General features: G+C 51.5%; 2 protein-coding genes across 2 annotated transcripts in view; one reads left to right on the top strand and one right to left on the bottom strand.

Moving 5' to 3' along the window:
- Positions 1–12,095: 12,095 nt before the first annotated feature.
- On the bottom strand, positions 12,096–20,075 carry dthd1 (death domain containing 1). The gene is made up of 11 exons (XM_062566327.1): positions 20,049–20,075; positions 18,612–19,056; positions 17,778–18,213; positions 17,087–17,417; positions 16,411–16,590; positions 15,886–16,136; positions 15,621–15,776; positions 13,943–14,252; positions 13,375–13,590; positions 13,234–13,291; positions 12,096–13,152 (listed from the first exon to the last, which is right to left on the bottom strand). Exons 1-11 carry the CDS (start codon positions 20,073–20,075, stop codon positions 12,815–12,817), a joined length of 2,748 nt encoding a protein of 915 aa, XP_062422311.1. The 3' UTR covers positions 12,096–12,814.
- A 293-nt stretch (positions 20,076–20,368) lies between these two features.
- Positions 20,369–27,053, top strand: part of arap2 (ArfGAP with RhoGAP domain, ankyrin repeat and PH domain 2) — a 41,082-nt gene continuing 34,397 nt past the window's right edge. Inside the window, 9 exon segments of the mRNA XM_062566322.1 lie at positions 20,369–20,575; positions 22,807–23,669; positions 24,227–24,291; positions 26,137–26,213; positions 26,425–26,486; positions 26,829–26,881; positions 26,884–26,938; positions 26,940–27,012; positions 27,014–27,031. Coding sequence (XP_062422306.1) covers positions 22,849–23,669; positions 24,227–24,291; positions 26,137–26,213; positions 26,425–26,486; positions 26,829–26,881; positions 26,884–26,938; positions 26,940–27,012; positions 27,014–27,031 — 1,224 coding nt within the window. The 5' untranslated portion in view covers positions 20,369–20,575; positions 22,807–22,848.

Genomic DNA, 27,053 nt, shown 5'->3' with positions numbered 1-27,053 from the left:
GGGTAGAGTAGCTCCTGACATCAGGTCTATGGCACAGTCCCCTGGTCTGTGTGGTGGCAAGCATTCGGCGCTCGTCTTGCTGAATACCGCTGCGAGATCCAGGTAGACAGAGGGGACCCCTGGTGGGGCCGCGGCGGCTGTGCTCCTGATGGTGGCTGCTCTAATGGGTTTAGCCCGGCACTGGGAGACACACTTGTCGCCCCAACGGAGCAGTTCATTATTGGTCCAGGAAATCTGTGGTTCGTGGAATGCCAGCCATGGCAAGCCTAAGATAACTTCATTCGTTATGTCGTCAATAACTAGCAAAGATAGACTTTCAGAGTGAAGAACACCCACCACCAGGGTAACCGGGACTGTAACCTGTGAGATGAGACCTGACCCAAGAGGCTGATTGTTAACGGCCGTAATCGAGAGCGGCGGAGAGCAGGGCGACGTAGCTAGTTGAAGTTGTTGCACTAGACGTCGACTAATGAAATTCCCTGCAGACCCTGAGTCTACTAGAGCTGGAACTGTTAATCGCCCCTTACTCCCGATGATGGTGACCGACAACAGACATTGGTGCGAGGAAATGTTTGGGCAGAGAAGCGTGCTCACCTTCAGTGGTTGACCTCTGGTTCCCCGATGAGGGCAGGTGTTCCGGTAGTGTCCAGTCCTCCCACAGTAGAAGCACAAACCCTCTACCCTCCGTCGCTCGCGCTCCTCTGGAGACAGTCGAGTCCCCCCGAGTTGCATAGGCTCTCCCTCCGAACCAGGAGCAGCCTCGGAGGTGGAGTATGGGAGGCCCGTGGAATGATGACCCTCCCCGCTCCTGGAGCTCTTTTCCTGCTGTCTCTCTCTCCTGCGACGGTCAAGTTGAGCAGCCAGACTGATGAGGTCCTCAAGGGTATTACCCCAGTCCCTGTTCACCAGTTCGTCCTTAAGAGATTCACCAAGGCCATGATAAAAGGTGGTCCTCAGAGCAGACTCCTCCCATCTGCTTTCTGCCGCCAGGGTCCTGAAGTCTATCGCATAATCGGCCACCGCCCGTTGTCCCTGGCGCAGCTTCAAGAGGCGGCTGGCAGCCTCCTGCACACTATTGGGGTGGTCAAACACCTGTCTTAGCTGTTGCATGAACTTCTCATGGTCTGAACAGACAGGGTCCTGTTGGCCCCATAAAGCAGTGGCCCAATCTAAAGCTCTCCCTGTGAGCCTAGAGATAATAAAGGCCACCTTAGCGCGACCTGAAATAAACTGTGGGGCCTGTAACTCAAACACCAGGGAGCACTGAGTCAGGAAACCTCTGCAGGACTCGGGGCTACCATCATAACGCTGAGGTGGCGCTAGATGAGGTGCTGACAGCGGTATTGCCGGTGCGGGGGCTTCCATGGCAGCAGAAACTCCGGCTGAAGCAGTAGGGGCGGCCGCCCGCGCGGACGTATGCACCGCGTGCTGCTTGAGCTCCTGAAGAGCTGCTGCTAGGGTGTTTAAGGCCTCCCCGATTTGGCCGAGTCGTTGGCCCTGCTCTGTTTGGACCGCGGCGAGATGTTCAATGACCCGAGGCATACTGAGGTCTCCTCCCGCCTGCTGATCCGGGTCGGACATTCCCACAGGTGGAGGAGACGCTGCGCCTCTGCTGGGTCTGGTTGCGGCGAAGTCTTCTGTAACGCACCACAGGAAACCAGAGTGAAACCCAAGCGCAGAGCGCAGTTTTATTAAGGAGGTAAAGACGTCAGGCGTGGTAGTGTCCGGTGAACAGGCAGGGGTCGAAAAGCCAGGCAATCAGGGAACAGGCTAAGGCACCGTCAGGGAGCCGGCGAGGTCGGGGCTGGGATTCAGGCGAGGGGTCGAAAGCCGGGAGCGCAGAGGTACCGTCGGGGGTCAGGCAGGCGTGAACGAGGTCTGGGACAAAGCAGAGGTCAAATAGCAGGTAGGCAGAAACAGGGTATCAATAGAACGCTCGGACTGTGATGGCAACCTGCACAAGACTTCGCACCGGCCTCTGAGGCTTCGGCAGCTTAAATGCCCAGGCTCTCCTGATTAGAGACGAGCCACAGGTGCGTAGATGGGAGTGGCTGTGCCGGCTCAGTGGGCTGACCCTGAGTGGCACAAACCACTGTAACGTGCAGCAGAGGGGTGACTGAGATCCCGAGGTTCGGACCTTAATATTCTGGAGACGGGGAACGTCTGTTTGTGACACCTGCAATGACCAAAATAGACTTTTCCTTCCATTTTAGCCTAGATATTAGACTATTAGATATTAGCAACAGCATCCAATCCAGTAATATTGCCCCAGATCATATGTAATGGGCACACACATGGGACGTTAAGTTCAATACGACTTACCACAGATTTTTTATTGTTTCACAGCCAGAGTGGATGCATGAATTCCATTTTATTTTATACACCTTATACTTGGCATATAGCCTATGAAGAGATAACGGAACAATGAAAAAGATAACCTTATCTTATCCTTATCTCCGCGTTTAAAGACTGCAAACAGTGTGGAGCTACGAAATGCAATATCAACAATCCGCTGCATTTGATGGCAAAACATAATTTAGGAAGATCACGGCGAATCATGTCATGACCTTTCTACCACGTCCGAGTCACGACGTCGGGCCGAAGGCTAGAATGAAAAATGACATCATCGTCGGAGAGCTCCAACAAAAGCCTCCCGCCCCCTCCTCCCCCCCGCTGTCGGTGACATCACCGCATTGCCGAGTGATGTCACGCGAGCGAGGGTCGCGCGGTCATCTTGTGCCACGCTTGGAAGAGTCGGCCGCCCCCCCCCCCCCTCGTTGGTCATTTGTCCCCTTTCGCTCACCCTCCCCCCCCCCCCCCCACACACACACATTTTTCCTCCCTCCGCTGGGCATACAGCACATCTCATCTCCCTCTTCCCCCTATTTGTCTTCCTCTCTTGCTTTCTCCTCCCTCCCGTTCTACCAAGTATTTATGTCTTTTAGCGGGGGAGGGGGGGGGGGGGGACACGGGGGAGCCAGGCCGGCCACATCTCAGGCTCTTTGCTAGATTAATTTGCGGGGGCCCCGGCCTGCTCTGCACTGCTTACTGTACAGTGAAAGTCACTCGGGGATTAACGGCAAAGCGGGGAGGCGACGGCCCCCACCCACTTGCTGCCTCTGCAGAAAAAAATCCTCCCCTCCCCCACCCCCTCCTTCTTCTTCTTCTTCTTCTTCCACCCAAACCTTACCTCAATCTCCCTTTCTTCTATCTCTCTCGTGCACCTCCCTTCTTTTCCCCCCGGCCCGCTTTCGTTCTTTCCTCCTTCCCTTTTCCATCCCCCTCTCTCCCTCCCTTGTTAATTACTGTAATGGGCTGGCCGTCCTTGGTTGGGGGGGGGTAGTTGGAGGGCACGGGGTGGGAGACGCTGCATGGTTCAGCTCCGTCATGCTTTTCGCCTGCAGTACGTGCACGGTCTCTCTCAAATGCAGGGTCATATGAACTGTGGACTCCAAGACGTGCTCCTGAACACACATGGTCGAATTCACGGCTTCCACTTGCTGGACACGGGACAAGGCATCGCACCCGACTGGGCTCAGAATCAGAAGTTTTATTCTAAGAAACCAACACATTTGTTCTCTCAACTTGTCAAACACAGACGTTCGGTGTGGTCGCCCCAAGCTTCAAAACTACGACGCTGCAACTCTTGCAGGTTTTGGATGCGATAGAGAGGGTATGTCACTGTACGTTCCTCACGCGCATTCTGACTTTTTCTAAATTAAAGTCTGTTTCCCCAGGACGTTAAGTCAAGGCCACAAAACCACTTAGTTTTGTTTTCGGAAAAGAGCGACAAAATGTCAATGTTTAATTCAAGTTTTGTAAGGTTCCTAAACAGAAGTCTCCAGGACTAAATCCAGGTATTTGATGAGTTTGGACTGAGACCTGGTTTCATTTAACTCGTAACAATTGATTTTATTCAAGCGTTGTGAACCCTGACATATATGTTAACTTAAGTTTAAATGTTTAACATTTTGTCAAACAGTTGCTTAATCTACACGTCCAGCTGTGACAGAACTTTTCGCAGTTGTGTCTCTGGCACAACTCCGAACCTGACGCTTGAGAGCAATGTACCCCCCTCTTTTAGCTCCATTGTCGGTCCTTGTACAAACTCCTGAGGGAAATATCAGAATCTTTACATTCTACATAATTAAAAATGATAACACTGGATTACAAGCATTCCTCGTTTCCCGTGAATCTGTCTTGTGAGATAAGGCAATTTGAATTCAACGCGAGGATGGCAGGCTTCTCCGTCAACAATGAAGCCCCCCCCATTCTCTATGGAGAGGTAATTTCTTTAATTTGACCAGAAGAAAAAAAGGGTTCTATGTCATGAATGTCATGTATTTCTTAGCAGCCGAATCCAAGTGGGAGTAGATAGGGAGGTAGACCAAGTGTAAGCAATAGAGTGGGGGACGGAGCGGCTAGTCACAGAGACTAATGGATGGGGAGTGATGTGTTTGGACGCAGCAATGTGTACCCAACGTGTCCGTGCACAGGGAATGTGAGGTTCTGCGTGGGGGGGGGGGACTTATTGGCCCAGTAGACCCAAGATCGCTTCAGCCGAAAAGACTCCCAAACGCAATATTTGTAAGTACTGTTCAGTGCACATGAGCAAACAACCCCCCCCCCCCCCCCCCTCCTCCCCCCCCCCCCCCCCCAACTCGCTAAACTAGTGACACACTAGTGCAAACACGCACGGGATGGTAGCCGCTGCCAGTCGCAGTCGAGGGAGCATACGTCGGCGCTTACAGGAGACACTGAGCAGACATGACTTTTTCTTAATCAAGCCAGTTAAATTTGATCATCCGTCTGGCTGACTTCAGGAAGAAATCCCCTTTAACTCTCCGAAATCCCATCAGCTCTGCCTGGGCTTCGGTGTATTTTGCTTGTGCTTTGCTCAAGCGCATAGGAGGGAAGTCATATTAGATGTTTCTTGGAGGTGTTCCAAGACTTGCACCGTAACAAGGTATTTAACGGAGGCACTCTGGTGTAAACCGGTACATCGTCAAGCCGAAACGAGAACATTTCTGGAGGGCGGCTGGTTCATTTTTCCTAGAAAATGTATGCAATTTAATATGTGTTTAAATGTGTTCCGAACTATTAGTGACTCTAGAACTTTTCTGTTCTTTTATTGATATGATTCCACAGTTGGAGAGTCCTTTATTGCTCCATGTGGGAAGTGAAGCAATTTATAGAGAACATCAAAGGTAAATTTGGTCAAAGAGTTGAAACAAATGGTGACAGTGAAGTTTCAAATGAATGCTAAAGCCCACATGCGTTAGCCAGGGCACATTTATAAAAATGGAAAATGAAGCAAAAAACAAATAAAAATACAAATTACATAGAAAAAGAAACTCTTTTTGTGGCCACTATTTGCTTCTACGCCAATGTCCCGGCTCCAAGAGTTCTGGGAAGGACGAGAAACAATTATTCGATAGCCCCCTGCTGAGCGAGGAGACAGGAAACAAGAGGAGAAAGGTACAAGGGAGCTAAATCTTCGCCCGTCACCCTCACATCACCTGACTGCTTGTGTTGATTGAATTTCTCTGGTTCACAGGTGAAGTTGCAGCAGTGCAATGATCTCGACAGTTTCTTTGGTGCGCGTGTCGCTGCCGATAGAAGCTGTAATTAAGTGGTATTTTCATGAAAAAATTAAGTTAAATCTGCCGCTGTGTTCACGTCGGCCGTCGTACCCATTCAAATAACCAAGGACCTGAATGTGATCTTCTACATTCTGGAGCTCAGGAAACATAATCCAGATGCATCACTTTTGACTATGTAATCATGTGACGGCTTCGACCTTTAGAAAACCCAGGAAAGCAGGCTTCATTTCCTCTCATGTTTCCTCTCGTCGTCATCGGGCTGGATGTGTGTAGCAGTGTCTCTCTGTCTGCGGGTGTCCTCGCATCATTTCCACAAATTTAAAGACCCGCGCAACTACTTTTAAGCTCTTAATAAGAGTAGAGAAATGACAGCTGTGGGAATTGGCAGGGAGAGGGAATGAGACACACACACACACACACACATGCAAAAATTAAAATCATACAGGAGGAGGGAGAGACCTCACAGCTCTTCCAAATTGCTCTGGTGCCACTGCTCATTAAGATGATTATGATGTGAATATTTACTGTTACTACTACTACGCTTGCTGTGCAGTAGCCCGCGGCTGTTAACATCTCAACTGTGGCATTTAGTCACACACACACACACACACACATACGCTCAGAAGCACACGCAATGCTGCACCAACCCGTAGACACCGCGAGCACGCCCAAATTCACATAAATCCCTCTACCCTTCCGAGCATGAGGACAATTACCATCAGCATAACCATAACAGCTAGGCATCCCTTTTAATAACGAAAGGAGCCGTTTCCCTGAGCTTTAGCTAACTGCGTTGTATAATTGTGGACAGGCTAGCTCTTCACGCTAAGCTATGCTAACAGACGTTTTTGCTTCAGATCTTCAAATTGGGATTTTACGACTGCATGTTGTGGTATGTTGTCTTTCTGTAGGGTACCGAGGGAAGGTTTCCTCTTCATTTTTTTACCATTTCTTCCCCCTTTTGATGATTCACCGGTTTCATCATAATAAACGGAATTTGGTCTGGCACGAATGCTAATGGCACCAGGACATCAGTCACTGGGTTTTGAAAGTGGCAGGCCTCGTTTTTTCGGGTTAGTCATTCCATGTGTATTTAATTTCCCCGAAGAACCGTCGAATCCCTTCATTCAAGCCACGCTGCTGCAGCCACAACTAGCTTCAGCTGTGGACGTGTCCGTCAGCCAGTTTCTGCGGATCTTTGAAAGGCCTCGTTTCATCTCTTCGGGGCCGGCCGACGGGGTAAAGATCATTTTTCCCGGGGAGAGGTCAGCCAAGCAGACGGACTGTGGTTTTTCAGCCGAGGCAAGATGCCCGTGTAATGTAAATGAGCATATGAAACCAGAGTGAACCCTGGATGAACCCGGGCTGGTGCTCAAATATAGTCAGCTGCACTACGTTCTTCCATCCGTCTCTGGGATTGCCAAGTTTCACGGGGGAGGGGGGGGGGAAATAATGATGAAAAATATTCTTTTGAATTGTTTCGGGAGCGGATGCTGTGGCTTGAATCTGATGGTTGAGTGACGGCAAACTGGACCGTTGGCGTGGACCAGGGGCGGATGGTGTAGAGGGGCGATTGGGCAACGCCCCACCAACTGGGAGAAAGAGTCATTGTCCAATCAGATTCCTCAGATTCAGGTCACGTTTCAAATGATCCCGCCTCTCTCGGGGCGAATTCATTGACGTGGAAAATTGCCCAAGCATTCTCCCGTTGACTCTCATGTTAAAACTTTTCTTATTCGAAAATCAAGCCTTCAATGCAGTTTCAATGAGGATTTGGGGCTCGCACTTATGCGCTTGAGTCATACGTAACTGAGCAAAGAGAGCGAGGGGGGGTGGGGATATTTTCGTTCAAGTAGCTACTTAGGATCACATTCTGTTAACTTGTTAGAATGTTAACTTGTGTGTAATTCCCAATTTGTATGTGTATAAATACATCAATTTCTATTGATGTATTTATACACCAATAGATACATCAATAGAATTTTTTTCAATTTCTATTGATTTATTTGCACTTAATCTTGCTAAATTCTACAAGGCAAATAAATTAAGTTTAAACTTTTTCCTTGGCCGCATTTGCCTTTGTAAGATGTTCTATTTTGTCTTTTTTATTTTGTCAGAATGCACCAGAATGCTTCGTTTGTATGTGAAAAAAATCTTTATTTAGCCCCCCCTACAATAAAATTCACCAATGTTGATTTTTGTTTTCTGTATGAATATACCAGAAATCCACATTATTGCCCCTGGTTGTCTGAGAGGGAAAAGGGGAAAGTAATAAAAAATGGAGCATCATTGTCCGCCGGGAGAAGTGTGACATGTTTGTCTCGCATGGGGAAGTGTTGGTATCTTGTTATTTTCTCTTTACCCTCCTGTCACAGTATGATGTGCATTCTAGCCACCAGGGTCAGCTCCACAATAACAGTAAACCCGCTGTCTGCTCACACAATACACTACACAAAGGATTTGTGTGCATGCCTAAACTCTTATCTAAATCTAAATTGAAGGGGGTAAATTTGAGATTGAGACGGAACAATAGGATCCCAACGGGAAGACGCTTGAAAAATCCAATCTTTTTGGACTTTTTTTTTAACCGGGCCTCGTGTCGGAAGAGTCATTCTGCATTGCTGCCTCTGAAGAGGATGATTGGAATTATTCAGGAGAGAAGGCAGCTGGTTGTTTAACATGAGAGAGACGTGTCAAGATATCTCCTCTCGCTCTCAGGCTTTCACATCCTGTTGTGCTGTGACTTTACTGATAAAATTCCAAAACAATTGCAACTATGGGACTAAAGACCCGGAGGTTGTTTTTTTTTGGGAGCGCCTCCTGAGCACATAGAACGCCAGCTCTCGCTGAACGATGGACGGGTGAAAGACGAGAGACATTGAGAAAAAAAAGGCTGCATCAGGGCTTTGGGCAGAGCGGGAGTCACCGCACAACGTTGTGTGTGTCTGTTCAGACGACCTTCTCGTTTCCACCACAATCTCTCCGGCTACTTTCATCCTCCGGGGGAATAAGTTATTGCAACGTGCAGTGTGAACACAGTGCAGATTCTTCATCCTCATCATCATTCATTTCCCTCTCATTCGGGTGGCAGTGGAATGCCGTCGTGGAGTGAGGGAGGGAAATCGACAACTTTGCCCCCCCCCCCCGTGCGGAAATGATGTCGGCGGTGGAGCAATTTTTCAACCAGGATTCGCAAACAAATCCTCGAGTCAATTTGTATGGCGACGAAAGTGAAAGTGTCCGTCAAAGGCTTCGATAAATGTCACTTTTCAGAACCGGCAGCTTAAAGGTTACATCAAATGAGGTACTGAGTTAAACCAAAGTGTGCGGCCCTTTTTTTGTCAGCCGGAGCATTAGCGTGACGGGAGCTAAATGACTTGCCCGTTTGAGTGTATTTTTTTGAGTATTTTTCTAAAACGGAGCAGTTTGATGATTGATAATACAAAAAAAAAAAAAAAAAAAAAGCAACATCAATTGGGTCATTTTTACAAACCGCGGGCATTCTGCAGTTTAAGTGTTCTGTTTTTTTGTGGGTCCGCAATACCTCTTTGTACGTGATGTACAGCCAGAAGTGTGTTTGAGGGAAGGAGAAATGGAGCCTGTGTAAATACCCACGCAACCCCCCCCCGACCCCCCTTCCCCCCCCCCGCCCCTCGCAGCACAAACGCGCACTCCAGATGTCAGGCCGGTTTCTCACACCAGTGGACGCGCTGGCCGCCGCACCTCCCCCTCCCCCACCCCCACTCCCCCTCCCATCCACTGACACACGCCCTCATCCGATCTCTCTCTCTCCTGTTTACTCGGTCTTCCATCACTTCCCCCCCCCCCCACCTCCCCACCTCCCGCCGCCGCTCCTTTGTTTTTTCTCTCCCCATCACCCCGACCTCTTTTCACCTCCTTTCTCCCTCGCTCTCCGTCAGACGACAACACACCAAATCTTGGAGGATTTCCAGAGTGAACAAAAACCTTTTTAATTCCAAGAAAATGGTCATCGAGGATGCTGTGTGTTTAGTTTGTGTGGTTGTGCGTTTTGAAACCCTGGGCCTAATGCAAAAAAGGGGGGGGGTTGGCTTTTTGATGTGTGAGTGAAAATCGATCAGGCATCGCCAGCAGCTCCCTCTCAAAGTCAACAGTAGCCCCACCTCAATTTGGTTCAAACGCACAGCGGGCCAATCAGGAACCCCCGTCCCCGCCCCCCCCCCCACGATTCGGCCATGAAAGCGGCGGCTTATCTTCAAAAAGCGCAGCCAGCGAGCTCGGAGTCGAAACAAAATCCTCAACGGCGCCCCTTTTATTCTCGGCCCCCAAACAGCCCTCGCGCTCGGCACTCGTCAGTCGCGATAAGCTGCCGCGTGAGCAGTTTCTCAATCGCTTTTCATTCGAAAAAAGGAGACGGCCCAGCTGTTCCTGTCCAGTTACAGCGGGGCGGGGTGGGGACATGTGAGAAAAAATAGTTTGTGCACCCACCGTCTTAAGTTCCCTCAACACTGGCTCATAAGTTTGTATTGACCCAACTTTCATCAACGTAAGGTCCCCCCCCCCAATGTAGGATACTCTTCTCAGCTCTGTCTGGCGCTGAGATGAAGGTCAAATGAAGAGTTTGTCACGGCCCACCGAGCAATGCACCTGAGAGGTCTCTCTCTCTCTCTCTCTCTCTCTCTCTCTCTCTCACAGGGGGTTGGAGTGAGGCCCAGTCGCGAGTTGGACAATCCATCCATCCATCCTTTTTTAATTTTTTTTATGGGTATGAATGGCATCAGCTCCACACCGAAGCTGTCTCCATTAATCACTCACCGGGGGAGGGGCGGCGGGCGGGGGGGTGGTCCCTGGCCGCGCAGTGACCCGGATCGCCCCGCCGGACCGGAGGCTCCAAAGCGAGAACCTTTTAAGTGAAAAGTCTTTTTTTCACTGCAAATGAGCGTCCCTGTTGGTGCGGACAGTTTGGATGGGCAATATTCACATTTTTGTGCTTTCACTTTTGAATGTGCCCAATATTCCCCCCGAAAGTGTCGACTTTTTCCTCTCAAGAGCTCTCAGTCACTTCAGAACAACAGAAGCTGAGAAACAACAAGTGAATTTGCAGTTTTTTGTTGACACTTGAAGTCCTTTCTCATGTGTGGGCATACATTAGAATGCAATCAACAGACATCGCCAAACAGGCTTTTTCTTGCATCTCAACGCTTCCAGGACTCAGCCGCGCTTCATTCTCAATTACCGCGTGTGTGATTGCGCGAACGAGGAGACAAGGAGCTCCAGGTAATCAAAGCCGACTTGAATCAAAAATAAATCAGCCACGCGGCTGACAGACTCACTCGCAAAACTTAAATTGGCCAATCCGCTTTCTCCGCTCTCACGCTAACAGACCATTAAACCACACGTTTTTTCCCGTGGAAGACAAGAAGTCTGGGACGCCGACGAAGCTTTTGTGTGTGGACGTGGGGGTGGGGGTGAGGGGGGGGGGGGGGGGGGGGCGGAGGCGGCGAGGACAAGGACATCAAACGAGAAGTCGAGAGCTTTCTGGACGAGGACGACGAAGCCCAATCCAGGGATCCAGGTGAGCTTTTGTTCAGGTTCCCTTCGTGCCTGCGCTCCGTGGGAATTCTTCGCCTCGTCCGACCTTCCGTATCCGCCCCCCCCCCCCCCCCCCCCCCTTGTCCTTCCCCAGGCTTGGACGACGGGCTCGAACTCCCAGAGTGCTTTGCTGCGTGGCCTTTTCAATAATGTAGAGAGGGGAGCGAAGGGAGACAAAAAGGGGGCGAAACAGTTTCCTAGCGCTGTGGGAGACCCCTCCGTGACATTTATCTCCGGCACGGCGTGTGTGTGTGTGTGTGCCCCCACCCCCCCTTGTGGTACAGAGGAAACAACGGAAGGGTGGATAAAGTGCAGTGAAAGGGAAGAAGAAAAAAAATGAAAGAGCTCGAGCCATCATCCCGTTAAATGCATCGGCTCCACCTGTTACCGACTCATACTTCATTAACCGTGCCCTCCCTCTCCCCCCCCCCACCCACTGGGTGGCCTCCACAGGGAGTCCCCCACCCCCTACCTGGAACCATGGCATCTATCATTACCCCCCCCCCCCCCCCCTGTGCTTCAGCGCGGGGCCTGCAGAATGTCACACAGCTGGAGCGTGAGGCTCTGAAGATGAAAAGGAAAACCCCGGCGGATGCTCTAAAAAAAAAAAAGACGCTAATGACGCCACTAATATGTTTTTTAGAGCATGTGAAGGCCTGAAAGGTTTAAAGTGAGAAGTTTCAAAATTATTTTTCGATTTCTGTTGGACACTTAAACTGTAATTTTGATAAGTCGGTTTTTGAGCTTGGATTTTAAGACATGGCGACATCACCTAAACAAGGTGGCTACGCCCTTTGGGAAAACTCTGTCATGTTAACGTGGCTGTTTGGAAGATGAATAAATGGCCCTCAAGGTGGAATATGTTATTTTATTATTTAAAGTTTGCACACAAACACATACAGAGGCTTTTTTTTTCTCCATATTCCAACATTTTTGTTTATTTTAAAGGCTCAGTTAAACTCAAACTCATATCAAAACCATGAATGCACTTTTATTATGCTGAGAAAAAGCCTTTCTTATCCAATCAGTAACCATCATCCGACGCTGTCACGACTTACAGACGACATGTCAGCGAGCCAAGAAGAGGTCAGAGCTCAGTGTCAGCGTTTGTTTAGACAGAGAGCTGATGGCTGACTGGTCGTCTGTGGAGACCAAGTATTCAGTATAAACATACAAAATGAACCTGAGAAAGGCTACGAGTCGAACAGCCTACAGTTTAGGTGTAATATACATTAAAACATTAAAAAAAACTATATGGAATTATTTAACACGCTTGTGTCTCTAGTCTAGAAAGAGATCTATTGCATTGTAAACCCATAACATGAGGTGAGGTGTCCATTGCAAATGACTAAACTAAATACAGATTTTTCATATCTAATAAATCACATTACACTACATGTGATTTAGCTCACCAAACCCTGCTGGTTCACAGCCTAAGGTTCGGGGCCCTCCAAGGGGTCAAAAGAAAATCATAAGTGGTCATAAGACAATGAGGCAGAAAAAAAATATGGATTTATTTTTACTTGGTCGAAGTCTTTGGGGGTCGGCTCATGAACCTCATCGACTGGAATAGACCACTCAATCTCACAGTCCAATGCTGACCTCTTGTGGCTCAAACCCCAAACTGCAACCGCAGCCATTCAAACACCGGCGTGCTCGCTGCTCTGCGGCGTCGGCGACGACGGCCCGGCGCGTGCGGCCTGCCGCAGCAGCAGCTCCCTGGCCAGGTCCGGCCTGCCGCTCTTGGCCAAGCAGCGGGCGAGCTGGGAGGCCTTGGGGTGGTGGCTGGCGGCGGGCAGCCCCCTCCTCCACGTGGTCAGGACGCGGAAGGCCTGGGCGGACGGGCTGTCCCCGCAACGGAGCCTCGCCAGCTGAGCGGCGCTCCGCCGGAGGCGCAGGGACAGCACCAGCCGCGCCACCTCCTCCTCCCCCGAAAGCTCCCCGGACAGCCACAGGAGCAGAGAGTCCGGCAGGGAGTCTGGGGGGGGAAAGGATGCGCCGGACATTAGCCACGCATTAAAACGCTACGTGAGCACGTCTAATCGAGTGCATAACCCACCCGTCTCCTCGCATGGCTTCACACGGACTGCGATGGGCCGATGGACGGCCCTCTCTCTCTGGGAGAAGAGCAGAACAACACCGTCAGAATATCCTCGCCAGATCCCCTCGAAACACGACCCGTCTCTCAGCGTTGAAGCACCTTCGGCAAGGTCAGAGACAGCTTGCACACGGGGTCCCCCAGAAGCTTCGGGTCCATGGGGACCGGCCCGTCTCCTCGCCACTGCAGCTGACCTCGGGTGACCTTGTAAAACACGGCCGTGCCCTTGTAGTGGGGCGAGCTGCGGTTCCCGAACGGGTCCACTTCGGTCAGACGCACCACCAGGTGGCTCCTCTGCTGGTAGTGGAAAGGGATCCGCTCGAGCAGGAGGCCGTGCCGGTCGCTTTGAATACCGGCTGTGAAAAAACAACAGAAAAACACAGACGTTCAAGATCTCATGACTTCAACCGACTGATCCAAGGTCAGCCGGTCCGCCTTTCTTTTCCAGTCTTGGGCCAACGAGCAGCAACCAGGTCAAATGTGTTCAGGCCTGGGGTGGTGACTAAGTGTTGATCCATTTTTTCTTCCAACCCTGTAACTCGTTGTTTAACCGTCACTCCGACTTTCTTCAAAAGGAGCAGTGGGTGGGATGTAGCGGCATCTAGTGGTGATCCAACTGAACACATCTCCATCCAAACAGCAGGTCATCACCAATCACATGCAATCCTACATCTACAGCAGGGGCATTACCCTCGGAGGCGATGTTGCCGGCAAAACGCAGCAGAAGCTGGTCCCCTTCGCACATGGAGATCTCGGACGCGGCCTCCGAGAGGCCCCCGTAGCCCCGGGCCCGCAGCCTGGACAGCTCCCAGCGGAGCTCCCTGCTGGGCAGGGCGGCCGCCAGGACGGCGCGAGGCTCGTCCCGCCGCCGCTGCAGGACGACGGTGACGGCGTGGCACCGGGACGACTCCTCCAGCTCCCCCGCCAGGGAGGCGAGGCGACAGGGCCGCAGCGGAGAGAGGAGGCGCACCGCCAGCAGCCTGGGAAGGCAGCGGATCGGATGAAACGCGGGCTCCGTTATCGGGGGCCCCGGATACGGACTTAATGTGTTGAGATGAAGAATTCGTATTACCCAGTGCACATATATTACTCCCTGGGGAAGCTGGTTTAGATAAGAGAGCTACAGCGCACGAGAGACATAATGACAGCCTATCCTTTTTGTAAAGGAACTTACAACAGGGTCTAATGTATTCACATTTCAATCTTTTTAAGCGGGACAAAACACAGAAAGGCAATGTGGAAACCTTTTCTTTCCTATTATCTGTGACTTTTATACCATTTGTACCACGTCCTTGGGCTCTGACACAGAAATGCTGAAGCTCGGAAGTGAAAGCTTTACTCCCTTTATCCACGCTGCCTTTTCTTAAGTCCTTTTGTAAAGAAAAGCTCACTCTAAGTCTGGTTAATTGTAGCCTCTTATCATGCTGAGTTTACAGGTGTTTTAAGTGAAAGGCATTCAATCCCAGAGAGGTTGAAGAGTGGCTGAGTACTCCTCTCTTTGTTTGACTCTAGATCAAACAAGGCATCAAAACCAGTTAAATCAGTAAAGTTAAGGGGCCGTTCAGTTATGACCAAAAACATGTGAAAGAAAATACTTCCACAATTTTACAGTTTTTTACTGTTTTTCTCAAACGGCAAATGTGTAGTTCCAGGAGGGAACCATGAAAAGATTGATGTGGCTGCCCCCTCCTGCCGAAATACTGAAATACCCTATTCTTTTCATAGAGCCGGAGATTGAACAGTTTTGAGTCGTATTGTGCCGGGGAACTCATCATTTCAGGGCTGCATGCTGCATCTCGTAAAAAGAAGGTGCACACAACCGGACAGGAACGGTCCCGCTTTCATTTCAATTATTCTACGAAGGCTGAGAGTGTTTCTCCCGTCTTGGGTGCTCAGGCGCAGGATTTATTACGTCCTCGTCTGTGCTGAGCGCACCATTTTCAACCTGCGCCCATGTATTCCCACTGTACTGTTGAAGGTCGTCTTTTGATGCAATATTGTGTGTTTTTATGCTTTTTTTCTCTTTTTCTTTTTTTTTTTACTGGATGGACAAATCGACACAGGATCCGACACAGATGATGCTCCAGATGAGCGTTGGCCTGCCGCTCTGACCCTGACCCCGACCCCGACCCCGGGCTCGTCTGCACTGTCTCTGGTGGACTGTCAGGCTTTCATGTCGGTACCGGCTCCAGAAGTCTGCAGCACGGCTTTAGAAAACCATATTTACCTTTGCTTTGGCCTCCCTGCAGTTTTAGAACCCAATCTTGCGTTGTAATATTACTACCTTGCCATTTGTATTCCCTGTTAAGTCCTTTAAATCCTGTCCATGACTATTGCTTTCTGCAAACCTGTCAAAGTTCTCCGTCAGCTCGAAGGACACCAGTCCGTTTTGCTGGTTCCGGACCACGACTTCGTCCAGGACGCTCCACTGCTGGTCCCTAGAGCCCAGAACACTCAGCAGCTCGCTGGACACCTCCTTCGACTTCACAGAGTTCCCCGGCACTCTTAAGAGACACGTCCAAAACAAAATGAAACAGATCAGGCGGGTCCTTAACATCTGCTAAATCTTTAAAGCTAAACAACGTGTGTGAAGAGGCCTCACTCTCCGCTCACCTCGCCACGTGGCGAGCAGATTGACCCCGCGGCGAGGGAGCTTGGTCCTCCAGCTCCTCCTCTTGCCCCGTCGCGGGCCTCTTCTTTTCGGGGTTCGGGGGAGCGCAGGGCAGGGTGACCGTGAGGGGTCTCCTGAGGCTCTGGGAGGACGGGTGGGCGAGGTGGAGCAGCGGACTCGTGGACGCCACCGGGTGATAGGCGTCGCTCCGGGACTTGACGGCCGCCAGAAGGACGGCATCCAGCGGCTGGATCTGAGGCAGACGAGGCAACAGGCTGTTTGGACGGTGCCGCTGTGTGATTTAGGAACGGCGTGGAGGGAGAACCGTTGGGGGGGGGGGGGGGGGGGGGTTTGAACCGGAGATCAAGCGGCAAAACTGCTGGAGTGGAGTTAGTTTGCAGCAGGAGTCAAACGAAACATCAGCCGCAGATGGGTTTTATAAAAGGCCTGATCTCAGTTACGAATCGGCGAGAGTGTAAAGTGTGCAGGGGGCGGATGAGTCGGCGATGGAACCTTCGTCTCCGTACCACGGTTTGGGCCATCACTGGCGCGGCGAAGGATCCCGGGGGGTAGTTCAGGCAGATTCGGTGGTCCGCGGTCAGCTTGAGTGACACACCTTTAGTGGGAACTGTGAAGTTTTCCTTTTTCAAACAGGAAACCACTGCGAAGAGGCCCAGGGAGTACACCTTCACCTCGGCAAATGAGCCCTGAGACAACAGACGCGGACGGAGACGTGTTCCAAATCATCTATTTTTCATGAAGTGCTGGGAGTTATTTATGAAGAGAAAAAATAACATTCTGGCTACAAGCGCGGCGGGGCCAGCTGTTACCGCCTCCGCCGGCTTTCAACATCGTTGTACAAAAAGCATCTTTACGGAGATGAAAGCAGTAAAGATGCACTGGTTTTGTTTGGTAAATGTCTTTCAGACAGAACGCCGCGTGTCTCAGTGGATGATTGTAAATGTAAAGTCGTAACACCGCGAAGCACACGGGAGGGTCGACCCATCCAGAGCCCTTTTCATTCAGATAACACTTTTATTTCTACAGTTTGAACGGTCTAAATCAAAGTGTTACTTTTACTACATTGTAGCATATTACTCATTATCACCCTTCCTTTATATATCAAAACATAGACGTTTTCTGCAGTTGGCACGTTAGACACTAATAATAATTGAAAGTATAACACATAAAAGAGAACTTCACCCTCTGCCCTCCATACGTTCCCTCTGCAGTCACAGGAGTGACGTAGCTGGCCCTCCTCTCCCCATCGACGATCTTCACGGCGACGTCCCTGTAGTTGCCGCGGTAACGCGCGCAGAAGGGCACGGCAATCGTCACAGGGAAGTGGATGTCGGCTCCCGCGTGAACTTCGACCCTGATCACTCGGCTGACCAATTCCTCGGAGCCGGTCACCATCAGGCAGCTCAGGGCGTCGGCCGCCTCGCATCTCAGGACTCCGGCGACGCCCCTGGGTGCCCGGACGAAGCACGCGTCGGGTACATCCCAGTCGGTCCCCCCCTGTTCACCGGTGAGCCTAGAAGTCAAGTTTCAAATGGAAACATGTGTACACTGACACTGTTAAACGTCTTTCAATCTCCTGGAATTCATTGAAGGGAAATATTATCATCATGAAAGAAAAAACATGCAGCCTTCTCAAAATCATTCTGAAAGGCTGGAGTAACCACGTTCCCCTATCGGCTTCTCCCAGACTCTCCCTCTGATCTGAATTTTGCCGACTACGTCTTGGCTTTTGGACCAATCTGGGCCTTGGCCTTGACAGTGGACAATGTGCACCTCGCCATGAGCCGCATGCGTTACGTACAAGAAGGAAAACACCTGCAATAAGTACCACAAAATGATAATAATTCACTATAATATTTCACTAAAGACTTACCCAACTTGGATCCATTCCTTGTTTATCCTATTTGTGTCCTTTTCCCTCTCCTCCGGGGAATCGCTCTCCCTCTGGAGAGAAACGCAGTCCTCCCTTCCTTCCCCTTGACTTCCCGGCTCTTCCGCATCGTCGCAGGCGACCGTCCCGCCGACCCTCGCGTCGGACGCTCGTGGCGTCGCATCTCCGCCTCCGTCGCCCCGTTTGCGCCCAGAGTCCGATCCGGCGTGGTCGCCCTCGGGCCGCTCCGGTTCTTCGGGATCGCCGGTGGCGCGGAGCGCCGCGTCCGCGGCCGAGGCCTCCGCCGCACGTGACCTGAGGATTTCTTCATCCAGGTGGGCTAAGGTCGCGTTAATCGCGTCCACCATGTTGTCTACGTTCTTCTCGACGCTCAGGAAAGTGTCATCGAAGGAGCGTGAACAAGGTGCGACGGTGCAGTCTGTTACGGGGGGAAACAAACGTAAAGAACGTAGCGCACACAACTCAACAAATGAATGTGTTCACAAACTGGGGCTTCGGAGAGACACAGTATGAGCTCCTTAGACTAAAGAAGTGTGGACTACATGCGAAATGGCTTTAACACAAAAGAATTGTGAATTTGTATTCTGAAATGTAAAGAAATGGCTGCGGCAGTTTGTCTATGTTTTCCCGCCTAAAATCCATTTCACGCAAACACTTAAAGTGACTTCTGCTGATTCAAATCCGTGTGAAGCCTGAACTCGTTCCTTTACTTCATCATGTTCAGTATTTCAACTTTAACCAACACCTCCCCACCCGTTCAATTAAAGTCCCTCCTTCACTTCCACGTCTTCTCAGATCAAGGCCGGAGTTCCGTACCTGTTGCGGGTGGATGCGGCCGATCACGGCCCCCTGCCGAGGACCCGTGGGCCCCTTCTCTGAGGACCCCTCTCCATGCAGTCACTCGCTCTGCATGCAAAACACTCAGCTCCCTCAACACTCCCAGAACCCTCCGCTGGCACTCTCTTTCCTCCCGCTCTTTGTCAGAAGGTCCTCTTCGCTCCTCAACGTCTTGGTCGCCCTCTGCGGGACTGAGCGTCGCTTCTCTGCTGCCTGGCGGCCATTCCCCTCCACCTGCGCCACCCGGTTCTCCTCCCCTGCATCTCCTCCCTGCCGCCGCCGCCGCCGCCGCCCCGTCACGACGGTCTCTGCGGCGACTGGCAGCTCGGAGCCTCCAAAGGGTCTCGGTCAGAGCGTCGAGGAGACTGCTTTCGCTCCTCCCGCCGTGAAGAGACTGGACTCCGTCCATCGGGTTACTCGGGTGCTGGGCCGAAAAAACACAAATCACACATAAAAACCAATGAACTCCTTCAACACGATGATGGAGAATAATATCAAGTAATGGGCAAAGATCCATGGCGTTCCCTTACCTGGCACTTTTTTCTTTTACATTCGCAGCTGAAGCCCCCTCGTTCGCTGTGTCCTCGGCATCGAGTGTTAGAGAGTACAGCTCTCCTAGTTTACAGGAGCCAATGCCTTATTTATGTGGCTGCCAGTGGTAAAACATGTTGCCAGGACGACCCCTGGAGGCGTGACTGGGGGGGGTGTGGGGGTGGGTAACAAGCCACAGAGCAAAAAGACTCAAAAGAAGACAGAGTGCTGTCCTGCAGACCTCTCATCCCGCTCTTCTATCCAGGGTCACACAAAGGAAAGGTCATATATCTTTCATTTTATGTAGCAGGAGCCTAACTCGTTTTGAAAGGGTTTTCCGGTTTTACAGCCAAACGACGTCTGGGGTGGAAGAAGTATTCACATCTAAAAATACAAAAGGGCCCGGCAAAGAACATGTACCGTTTGTTATTTGTTCTCATCATGCAGATACAGATACAAGGGTGCTATTGACCAATCGAAATCCCCCAAGATGCATTGTATTTTATGAATTCAATAATATATGTAAAATGTCAATTTTCAGTCAGGGCAGAAAGTATGAAAAGAAAAGGCTCGAGTGAAGCACAAGGATCAAGTTTCCAGTTTCCTGGAAAACACATCGCTCTGTCACCATCGTGTGGCCCGAGGCTGTAACCTTTGATACTCATTTCATCACCGCTCCTTCTCCATCCGAGGGCAAGGCAAGACAACAGATTCACATGCAACACCGTGTTCAATGAAAAAAAGGAAGAAAAAGAAAGAATGTGCATTCATCACAGTGGAGCTTGGATGTGCTGTTCGTCTTGAAGCTCACAGTAACCCAGAGATGGTACTTTCCAAACCTGTAATCTTTAATAAAAACGTGTTGGTCATTCAAATGGTCTTTACGGGCATGTCGTGGACAGTCTTCGACATGATCGCAGCCACCACAAACAATTGCGCGCACTGATTGAAATAGTGAAACTACATGTTTGTGTTGTTGTGTTCCCCCCCGGGAGTCGCTCCAGCAGGTGCGCCGGGCATCCCGCTGCATTCCTGCCCGTTTTAAAGTCCGTCGCCCCGGGGGGAAAAGAAGGGAGGGGGGGTGGGGTGGGTGGTGTGTGGTGGGGGGGGGGGCTTTGGGGATTCAAGCCGGGACATGCAAATCTTCCTCAACGCCGGCCGATGACGCGCAAGGGGGCGTATGAGGTAGTTGTCTCCTGTCGGGACAGGCTCACTTCACCTCATCGTATGCAGGTAGGAGGCCAGAAAGGCGCTGAAATGGGCGTGGTCTCTCAAACGGCCTCACGCGGAAAGAACGACCACGGCACGAAATACAAAAAAAAGAAGAAGAAGAGAGAAAGCGGAGGCAGGGGACTAAAGCGACGCAGCGTGCGGGTGGTGCGCGAGGTTGCCTCTCGTTTTTTAGTCCGCAGGTAACCCTCTTTCATTGTTGTTTTTTAAACCACCTGACGCGCTACAGCGTGTGACGTAAAACACCTCGACTCGGCGGTAGACGAAGTCAAACTGCGTCACCCCGCACTTAAACTGTCCCGTTGCTTAGTGTGGGACTTTTTAATTTCAACTCTTTTGATTTATTAAACATTAACGAACACGCATCGCGCGGGCAAACCCGCGCTGCTTGTCAACACTGTTAAACTTTTAAATGGAAACCCAAGTTTCTAACGAACGTGTTCATTCTTCACCGTTTGTGTCGTGCATATTGAATTATTATTCAGTTATTATTATTATTATTATTCAAACTGGACATGTGCACTTTGCAAAGCGTGCCCATGTGTTGCTTTGCGCCAAACCAGGAAGAGAGACGAGAAATTGCACTTTGTCCTGAGCTGGTTGACTGAGGGGTGTGTGTGTGTGTGTGTGTGTGCTGGCGCGCATGCATGGGCGCGCATGCCATGACTCACTTTCGCACCATACCTGTGGTGTGCTTAGTGGCTAGATCACCTCCCCCTTCTGCTGTGTTATCCTTTCGTGCTTTCCTTTTTCATTTATATGTCACATAACACAGGTTAAAAGGCAAGGGTATGTGTGTGTGTGTGTGTGTGTGTGTGTGTGTGTGTGTGTGTGTGTGTGTGTGTGTGTGTGTGTGTGTGTGCGCGCGCGCAGCAGTGTGAGTGGGCATATTAGCGCCGGAAGGCAGAAATGAGGAGCGGGCCAGGTCAAATGGTGCCAGCATGCTCACGGCGTGGCCCTGTGCCGTTTTTTTTTTTTTTGCTGGGCAGGCGTGATGGTCCACGGCGCCACGCCACGTTCCAGCCACCTTGCGCTTAATGGGGCGGTTCTGCTCAGCATCCAGGAACACCACCTAACATTCTGAGAATCGGTGTGCATCTAACTTCTCAGATCACAGTGCAGAAATAACCTCTTCCCCTTTGTTACAGGGCTATCTATTCTCACTAGTTTGATATGTGTGTGTGTATAACTATATATAATGATGATTTCAAGAGAGGTTTCCGGTTATGTTTGTTCAGTGAACAGCTTGTGCGTTAAAGCGCTCAAGTGTAAACACACACACACACACACACACACACACACACGTTAAACCACAAGATTGTGCTTACTTGAAAGCAGAAGTAACACTTTGTGTCCCCCGAGCGCAAAGAGAAGTGGACTTGGCAAGATGTTGTCGTCTATGACTGTGAGTTTGAAGTTTGACTGTGTGTGTGTGTGTGTGTGGGGGGGGGGGGGGGGAGTCTATGTGTGTTACAGAGAAGGAGAGAGAGAGAAAGAGAGAACTGTTCTGCCACGCAATTAATTAGATCTCTCAACTTTGAAGAGACGATGGCGTGACTTTTAACAATAGCTTAAAATTCCAACGGTGGGTTTGATGCGAAGCTTCTGACCTTTTTTTTTTTTTGCTGGTAAAGGAGACGAATCCACCGTGTGTGTCATTTGATTCTGAGGATTGGACCTTAAGGTAAAGCCTCTCACACTGTAACTGCTATTTCTTCATCACTCTTGCTGCTTCCTGCTGTTTCAGAGAGCAGAGTGTTGCAAATTGAGATTTGGGTTTTTGGGGGCACGTTTTGCTCACTTGTCGATGAATGCAAAGCACACGCTTTGAGCTTTTTAGGATTTAAGGGGCAGACGTTTTGGGGGGGGGGGGCGGGGGGGGGCGGGCGCTGCTGCGATTGCTGAGATTACACGACAAGATCCATGTTGATCTCACGTCTGAAGGGAGAAGGTGACGCTACAGCCGGGGGACGGTTAGCTTGGGTAAAGGACACGTCACCTGTCTCACCTGTATTTTGGAATGATATTTGAGACATTTCTGCTTGTTGCGATCAATGAGTCCGTTTAATTTTTTTTTGCTTGTGGCTGCAATTTCTTTTTCTCACGCATCAAGAGTTTATTGAACATTGATAGTGGAATTTGCTAGAAGAAGGAATATGAGATGCATCATCAGAGACATGGTGCAACCCTGCTGCTTTATGCTAAGCTAAGCTAACCGTCCCCTGGCTGTAGCTTCATTTGCACCATACAAACTAGAGCGGTTTGATAACTCTCGCTAATTTCCCTTAAATTGTAGAACTTTTTCTTTGACGAGTGGAAACAATGTCATCAAAAATGGGAAGGAAGTGAAAATCAACCCTCGAATACATGCAGCAACCTAATTTAAGATTTTCTGTTCTTCTTGTGGCAACAGTTTGACGCGCTCCTGATGTGGCGGCGGTGAGACCAGCGCATCATGTCGGAGCCTCCGGAGCCCAGCCAGGAGATCGCCGAGTGGCTCTCCGCCCTCCGCCTGTCCCAGTACGCCGCGTGCTTCCAGCGGGGAGGCTATCGAGCTCTCAAGGACTGCAAGCACCTCACCGATGAGCAGCTCCTGGGGCTGAAGGTGTTTCCGACGGGCCACCGCAGGCGCCTCCTCCGGAGTCTGGAAGCGCTGCGGGTGGAGGAGGAGGAGGAGGAGGAGGAGGAGGAGGAGGCGAGCGGCGGCGGTGAGGAAGGGGACGGCGAAAAGGGCGAGGAGGCGAGCGGGAAGCCCCTGCTGCACCCGAGGCGCGTCTTCCTGAAGGACAAAAGGGGCAACTCATGTCAGCATCTGCCGAAGGAGAGCAGGGGTCGCGAGCCGGAGGGGAGCCAAACGCTGCCTCCGGGGGCCGGACTGGGAACGCAGAGCGGGGACGCTGTCCCCGCGCCGCGGCCGGCCCCGCGCGACCCCAAGAACATCCAGAGAGCCCTGCCGGAGCGGCCCAGTGTCCCTGCCCCTGTGTCCTTCTCCACCACCAGTAGCACCACCACCACCACCACCACCAGCAGCAGCAGCAGCAGCAGCGAGTCCCTCTCCCTTTCCGAGCTTACCTCCGACGTGGAGATGTCCCCCGGGGGCGCCCCCCCATCCTCGTTCCCCGAGGACAAATTTGTCTTCCAGGGCGACATGGTGGACAACTCCATCTACGAGGCCACGGCCCCCCGGCGCCCGCCGCCGGTCACTCGCTCCTTCCGGCTGAGGCACCGGCCCGTCCCTGAGATCCCGGAACACCCCGCCCCGCCGCTTCCGGAGAGGTAACGGGTTCAATTGAGTGTGTCAATCAAATGTTAGTGGGCGGGGGGGAAAGACTTTGACGAGGTGCGCAGGCGATGAAAGCGTCAATCAATCGTCCCGCTTACCTCTCGCATGAAAGCAACGAAGGGTATTATTCCCCCCCCCCCCCCCCCCCCAAAAGGTTTGAACTTTATTCCTTCGAGGTGCAAAAGTTTGACTTGATGAAAAGTCGTGGAGCAGTCGAGAGCTGTTCAAAGAAGGTGGAGGAGTGCTGCGAGGAGCACCTGGAGAAAAGTGAACGCACGCCCAGTGAATATGAAAAGCAGGCTTCGTCTCCTTGCGCGCCGATTAACGCGAGCGGAGGAGCCCACGTTTTTTTTTTTTTTTTTTTTTTCATTTTCAATTCTGCATTACGTGTTCATTGATACCGCTCATCCTGACCGTGAACTTTCAAACTGGGAAACCAACTTTCCCGCAGTTGCACATCTCCATTCTGAAGGGCATTCGTGTGTTTCTTCTTCGCCTAAACGGTGTCTCCTTGTCTCTCTGAACTCACCTCGTTTCTCGTCCTCCTCAGGACGCCAACGTCCAGCGCCGAGCACCCAGCCGAAGGTCCCGCCGGCGGCGACGGCGCACGGGAAGGTACGGCGTCTTTATTTATTTATTTATTTTAAAAATGTGAGACCCTCCGTCGTCTCTGCCATGAATATTTCATCCGACGGTGCTGTTGTTTGCCCGGATGAAACGAGGGAGAGGAGACTGGGAGGGGAGCGTGCGTTGAGGTTGGGGGGATGGGGGGGGGTGGGGGTTATCTTCACCCCCCCCCCCCCCGCCCCGCCCCTCGTTTCTACTCTGCGCACGCACTCACCCACGCACTTTTCTCACGGGGAACGACTCCCTCACATTGTGTCTCCTCAGCGAGAGCCCGCTGGGTATTCCTGTCTGCCAGCTCTCCTAAGTTCTTTTTTTTTTCTTCTTCTTCTTTATAAATATATATATATATATATTTTTTATTAGAAGCTGTTCAACTTTGCTAACAACACACAGGCCTGTACTACAACCGGTACAAATACGCTTTGAGCTCCCACCGTTCCCTCGCTGTCTTCCGGTCTTGTCTCCGGTGGTCTCTGAGTTGCGTGAACTCGTCTCCTCGTTGGCTCGCCATCTGACCGCGCCTCTGTGCTCCCTTTTCCTTCACTTAGTCCCCTCCCCTCGCGTCCTCGTTTCGTGTGCTGCAACCTTGTGTATGTGTGTGTGTTTTTTTTTTTCCCCTCCAACTTTTTTCTCCGGGAGGAACAAGACAGCCGAGCGAGACTTGAGAGGAGCGGCAAGACAGGGCTGTGGGTTGGGAGGGAGGACGAGGCGAAGGATGCGAAGCAGGCGGAGAGACGGGTGGTGGTGGGGGGCGGGGGGGACACGGGGAGCTCCGCTGGCAAGCCGAGACTCCTCTTCACGGCTGTTTGACGTGTCAGCTCAACCCCAGCAGAGAGTTTACTCCGAGACAAGCTCCCGGGGTCTCCCGGCGCTCGAGCACACGCTCGCCGTTGGGAGGCCGACAGAATGTTAATCGACCCCCCCCCTCAAAACAGAGATTCAGAAAAAAAAGAAGAAAAAAAAAAGCTCGCCGAGCAAATCTTTCCATTGACGACTTGAAATGATAGCGGAAATTGCACTTGGTTGGGCTACTCCCAAAGCCACACTCCCGTTTTAATGCACTTCCCTTTCCCCCCCCAGCAGCGTTTCGAGGGAGGTGTTGACCCTCCTCAAGAATCGCTTTCTCACAACAAACAAATGAGTACGCACCAGTGGTGAAAAGGTGTCTGCCTATACGAGTCCAGCCAGTAAACCCCGCCCCCTTCGAAGCGCTTTACCCCCACAGTACGTGCCCTTTGTTCCCACCCGCCTCCCCTCCCTGATGGCGTGGAAGCGTGCGTCCTTTTTAACCTCTGCATTTTGTCTCGGGGTGTCTCCGTGTGTGTGTGTGTGTGTGTGTGTTGCCCCGCAGCGGCGTCTCTCGGCCCTCCCAATCCTCAGGAGAGGGTGGTGTCATTTCTCACAGTGACAGGCTGCGGCCCACGCACGGTGGCCCCCGGGTCTCCAGACTAATAGTGTCTGGACGGAGTCTCTCCGCTCTCCATCCTTTTTTTTTTTTGTTGTATTTTTCGTCCTCGCCACTCCCGCCCCACGCAGCAGCCTGAGAGACTGAGAGAAATGGCCTTGGCGGGGGGGACGCCGAAGGGGGAACAGGCTCCCGGGTTGGGGGGGGGGGTGGGCGAGAGAAAAGGCCGCGGCGGAGCGAGAGGCTCGCTGAAACAAAAATGTAATTAGTTTACGGCTCCCGGGGATCAAGTGTTTTCACATTTATTCAGATCAATGAGTCGGTTTTAATCAAATGGCACTTTAACATCCCAGTGACTGTCACGCGCCACTTTAAGGCCTCCGCGCCGCGTCTTCAATGCCACGTAACCCCCCCTTGTCTGCTTTCAGCTCCACTGCCGAGGACCCCGACCCTCATTGCTCCCTACGGAGAGCTGTTCCTGTACAACAACCCCGAAAGCACTCCGGTAAGAAGGCGCGCACTCCCACGAGCAGCCAAAGAGGAACCGACATTTCTCAGATCTCCAACACAGTTGTTTTTTTGTTTTTTTTACAGCCACAGGCCACACCTCCCCCCTAAAGTTCCCCTTAAGTCTAAACGATGTAATTGAAATGTCAGCCGGCTACGGGCGCTAGCGCGGCTTTTTGTCCGATGCTAACCTCCCGTGTGCTCCGCAGGACGCCGGCGCCAAGGACGGGCCGCAGAGCGGCTTCAAGGACAAGACGAGACAGAAGAAACAGTGAGCCATATTCCCTCTGGTGGCCTCCTCCTGAAAACAGGGCCGCCACAAAGCGGATGCCATTGCCGTATTGTTAATGACATAAACACGTTTTGGGCCATAGTCGTACATTTCATACGACTGTTGGCCTCCTTAAAAGAATAGTCTTAGAAACCTTCGGTCATGTGATCACAACCACTTCCATGTCTATTTGCTAGTTATACTTCTACCTATACGAGTCTGAGGAATTAGCTTAGCTTAGCATAAATACTGAAAAACTAAACTTTAAAATGTTCCGCGGCTACATGCTAAGCTAATGACGTTTGCGTTCGGTCATTTCATCGTCAATCTCTGCTCCTCCAGGAGGAAGATGCCTGGGCGGAAACGGTCCAAGGACAAAGATCTCCCCCCCGCCCCGGAGCTCCGGACGCCCACGAAGACAAATACTCCACCGTGAACAGGTCGGCCGGCGCCTCCAAACCGAAGCTTGCCGGCGAACCCCGAGGGTCCGGCTGCCCCCAGCAGCGGCGGCGGCGGCGGCACGTTGGGTGATGGTGGAGTGCGACGTCTACTCGGAGGCCGCGGACG

Source organism: Pungitius pungitius, chromosome 1 (assembly GCF_949316345.1).
Source record: "Pungitius pungitius chromosome 1, fPunPun2.1, whole genome shotgun sequence".
Classification (NCBI taxonomy): Eukaryota; Metazoa; Chordata; class Actinopteri; order Perciformes; family Gasterosteidae; genus Pungitius; species Pungitius pungitius.
This window is presented reverse-complemented; position numbering and strand designations above follow the sequence as displayed.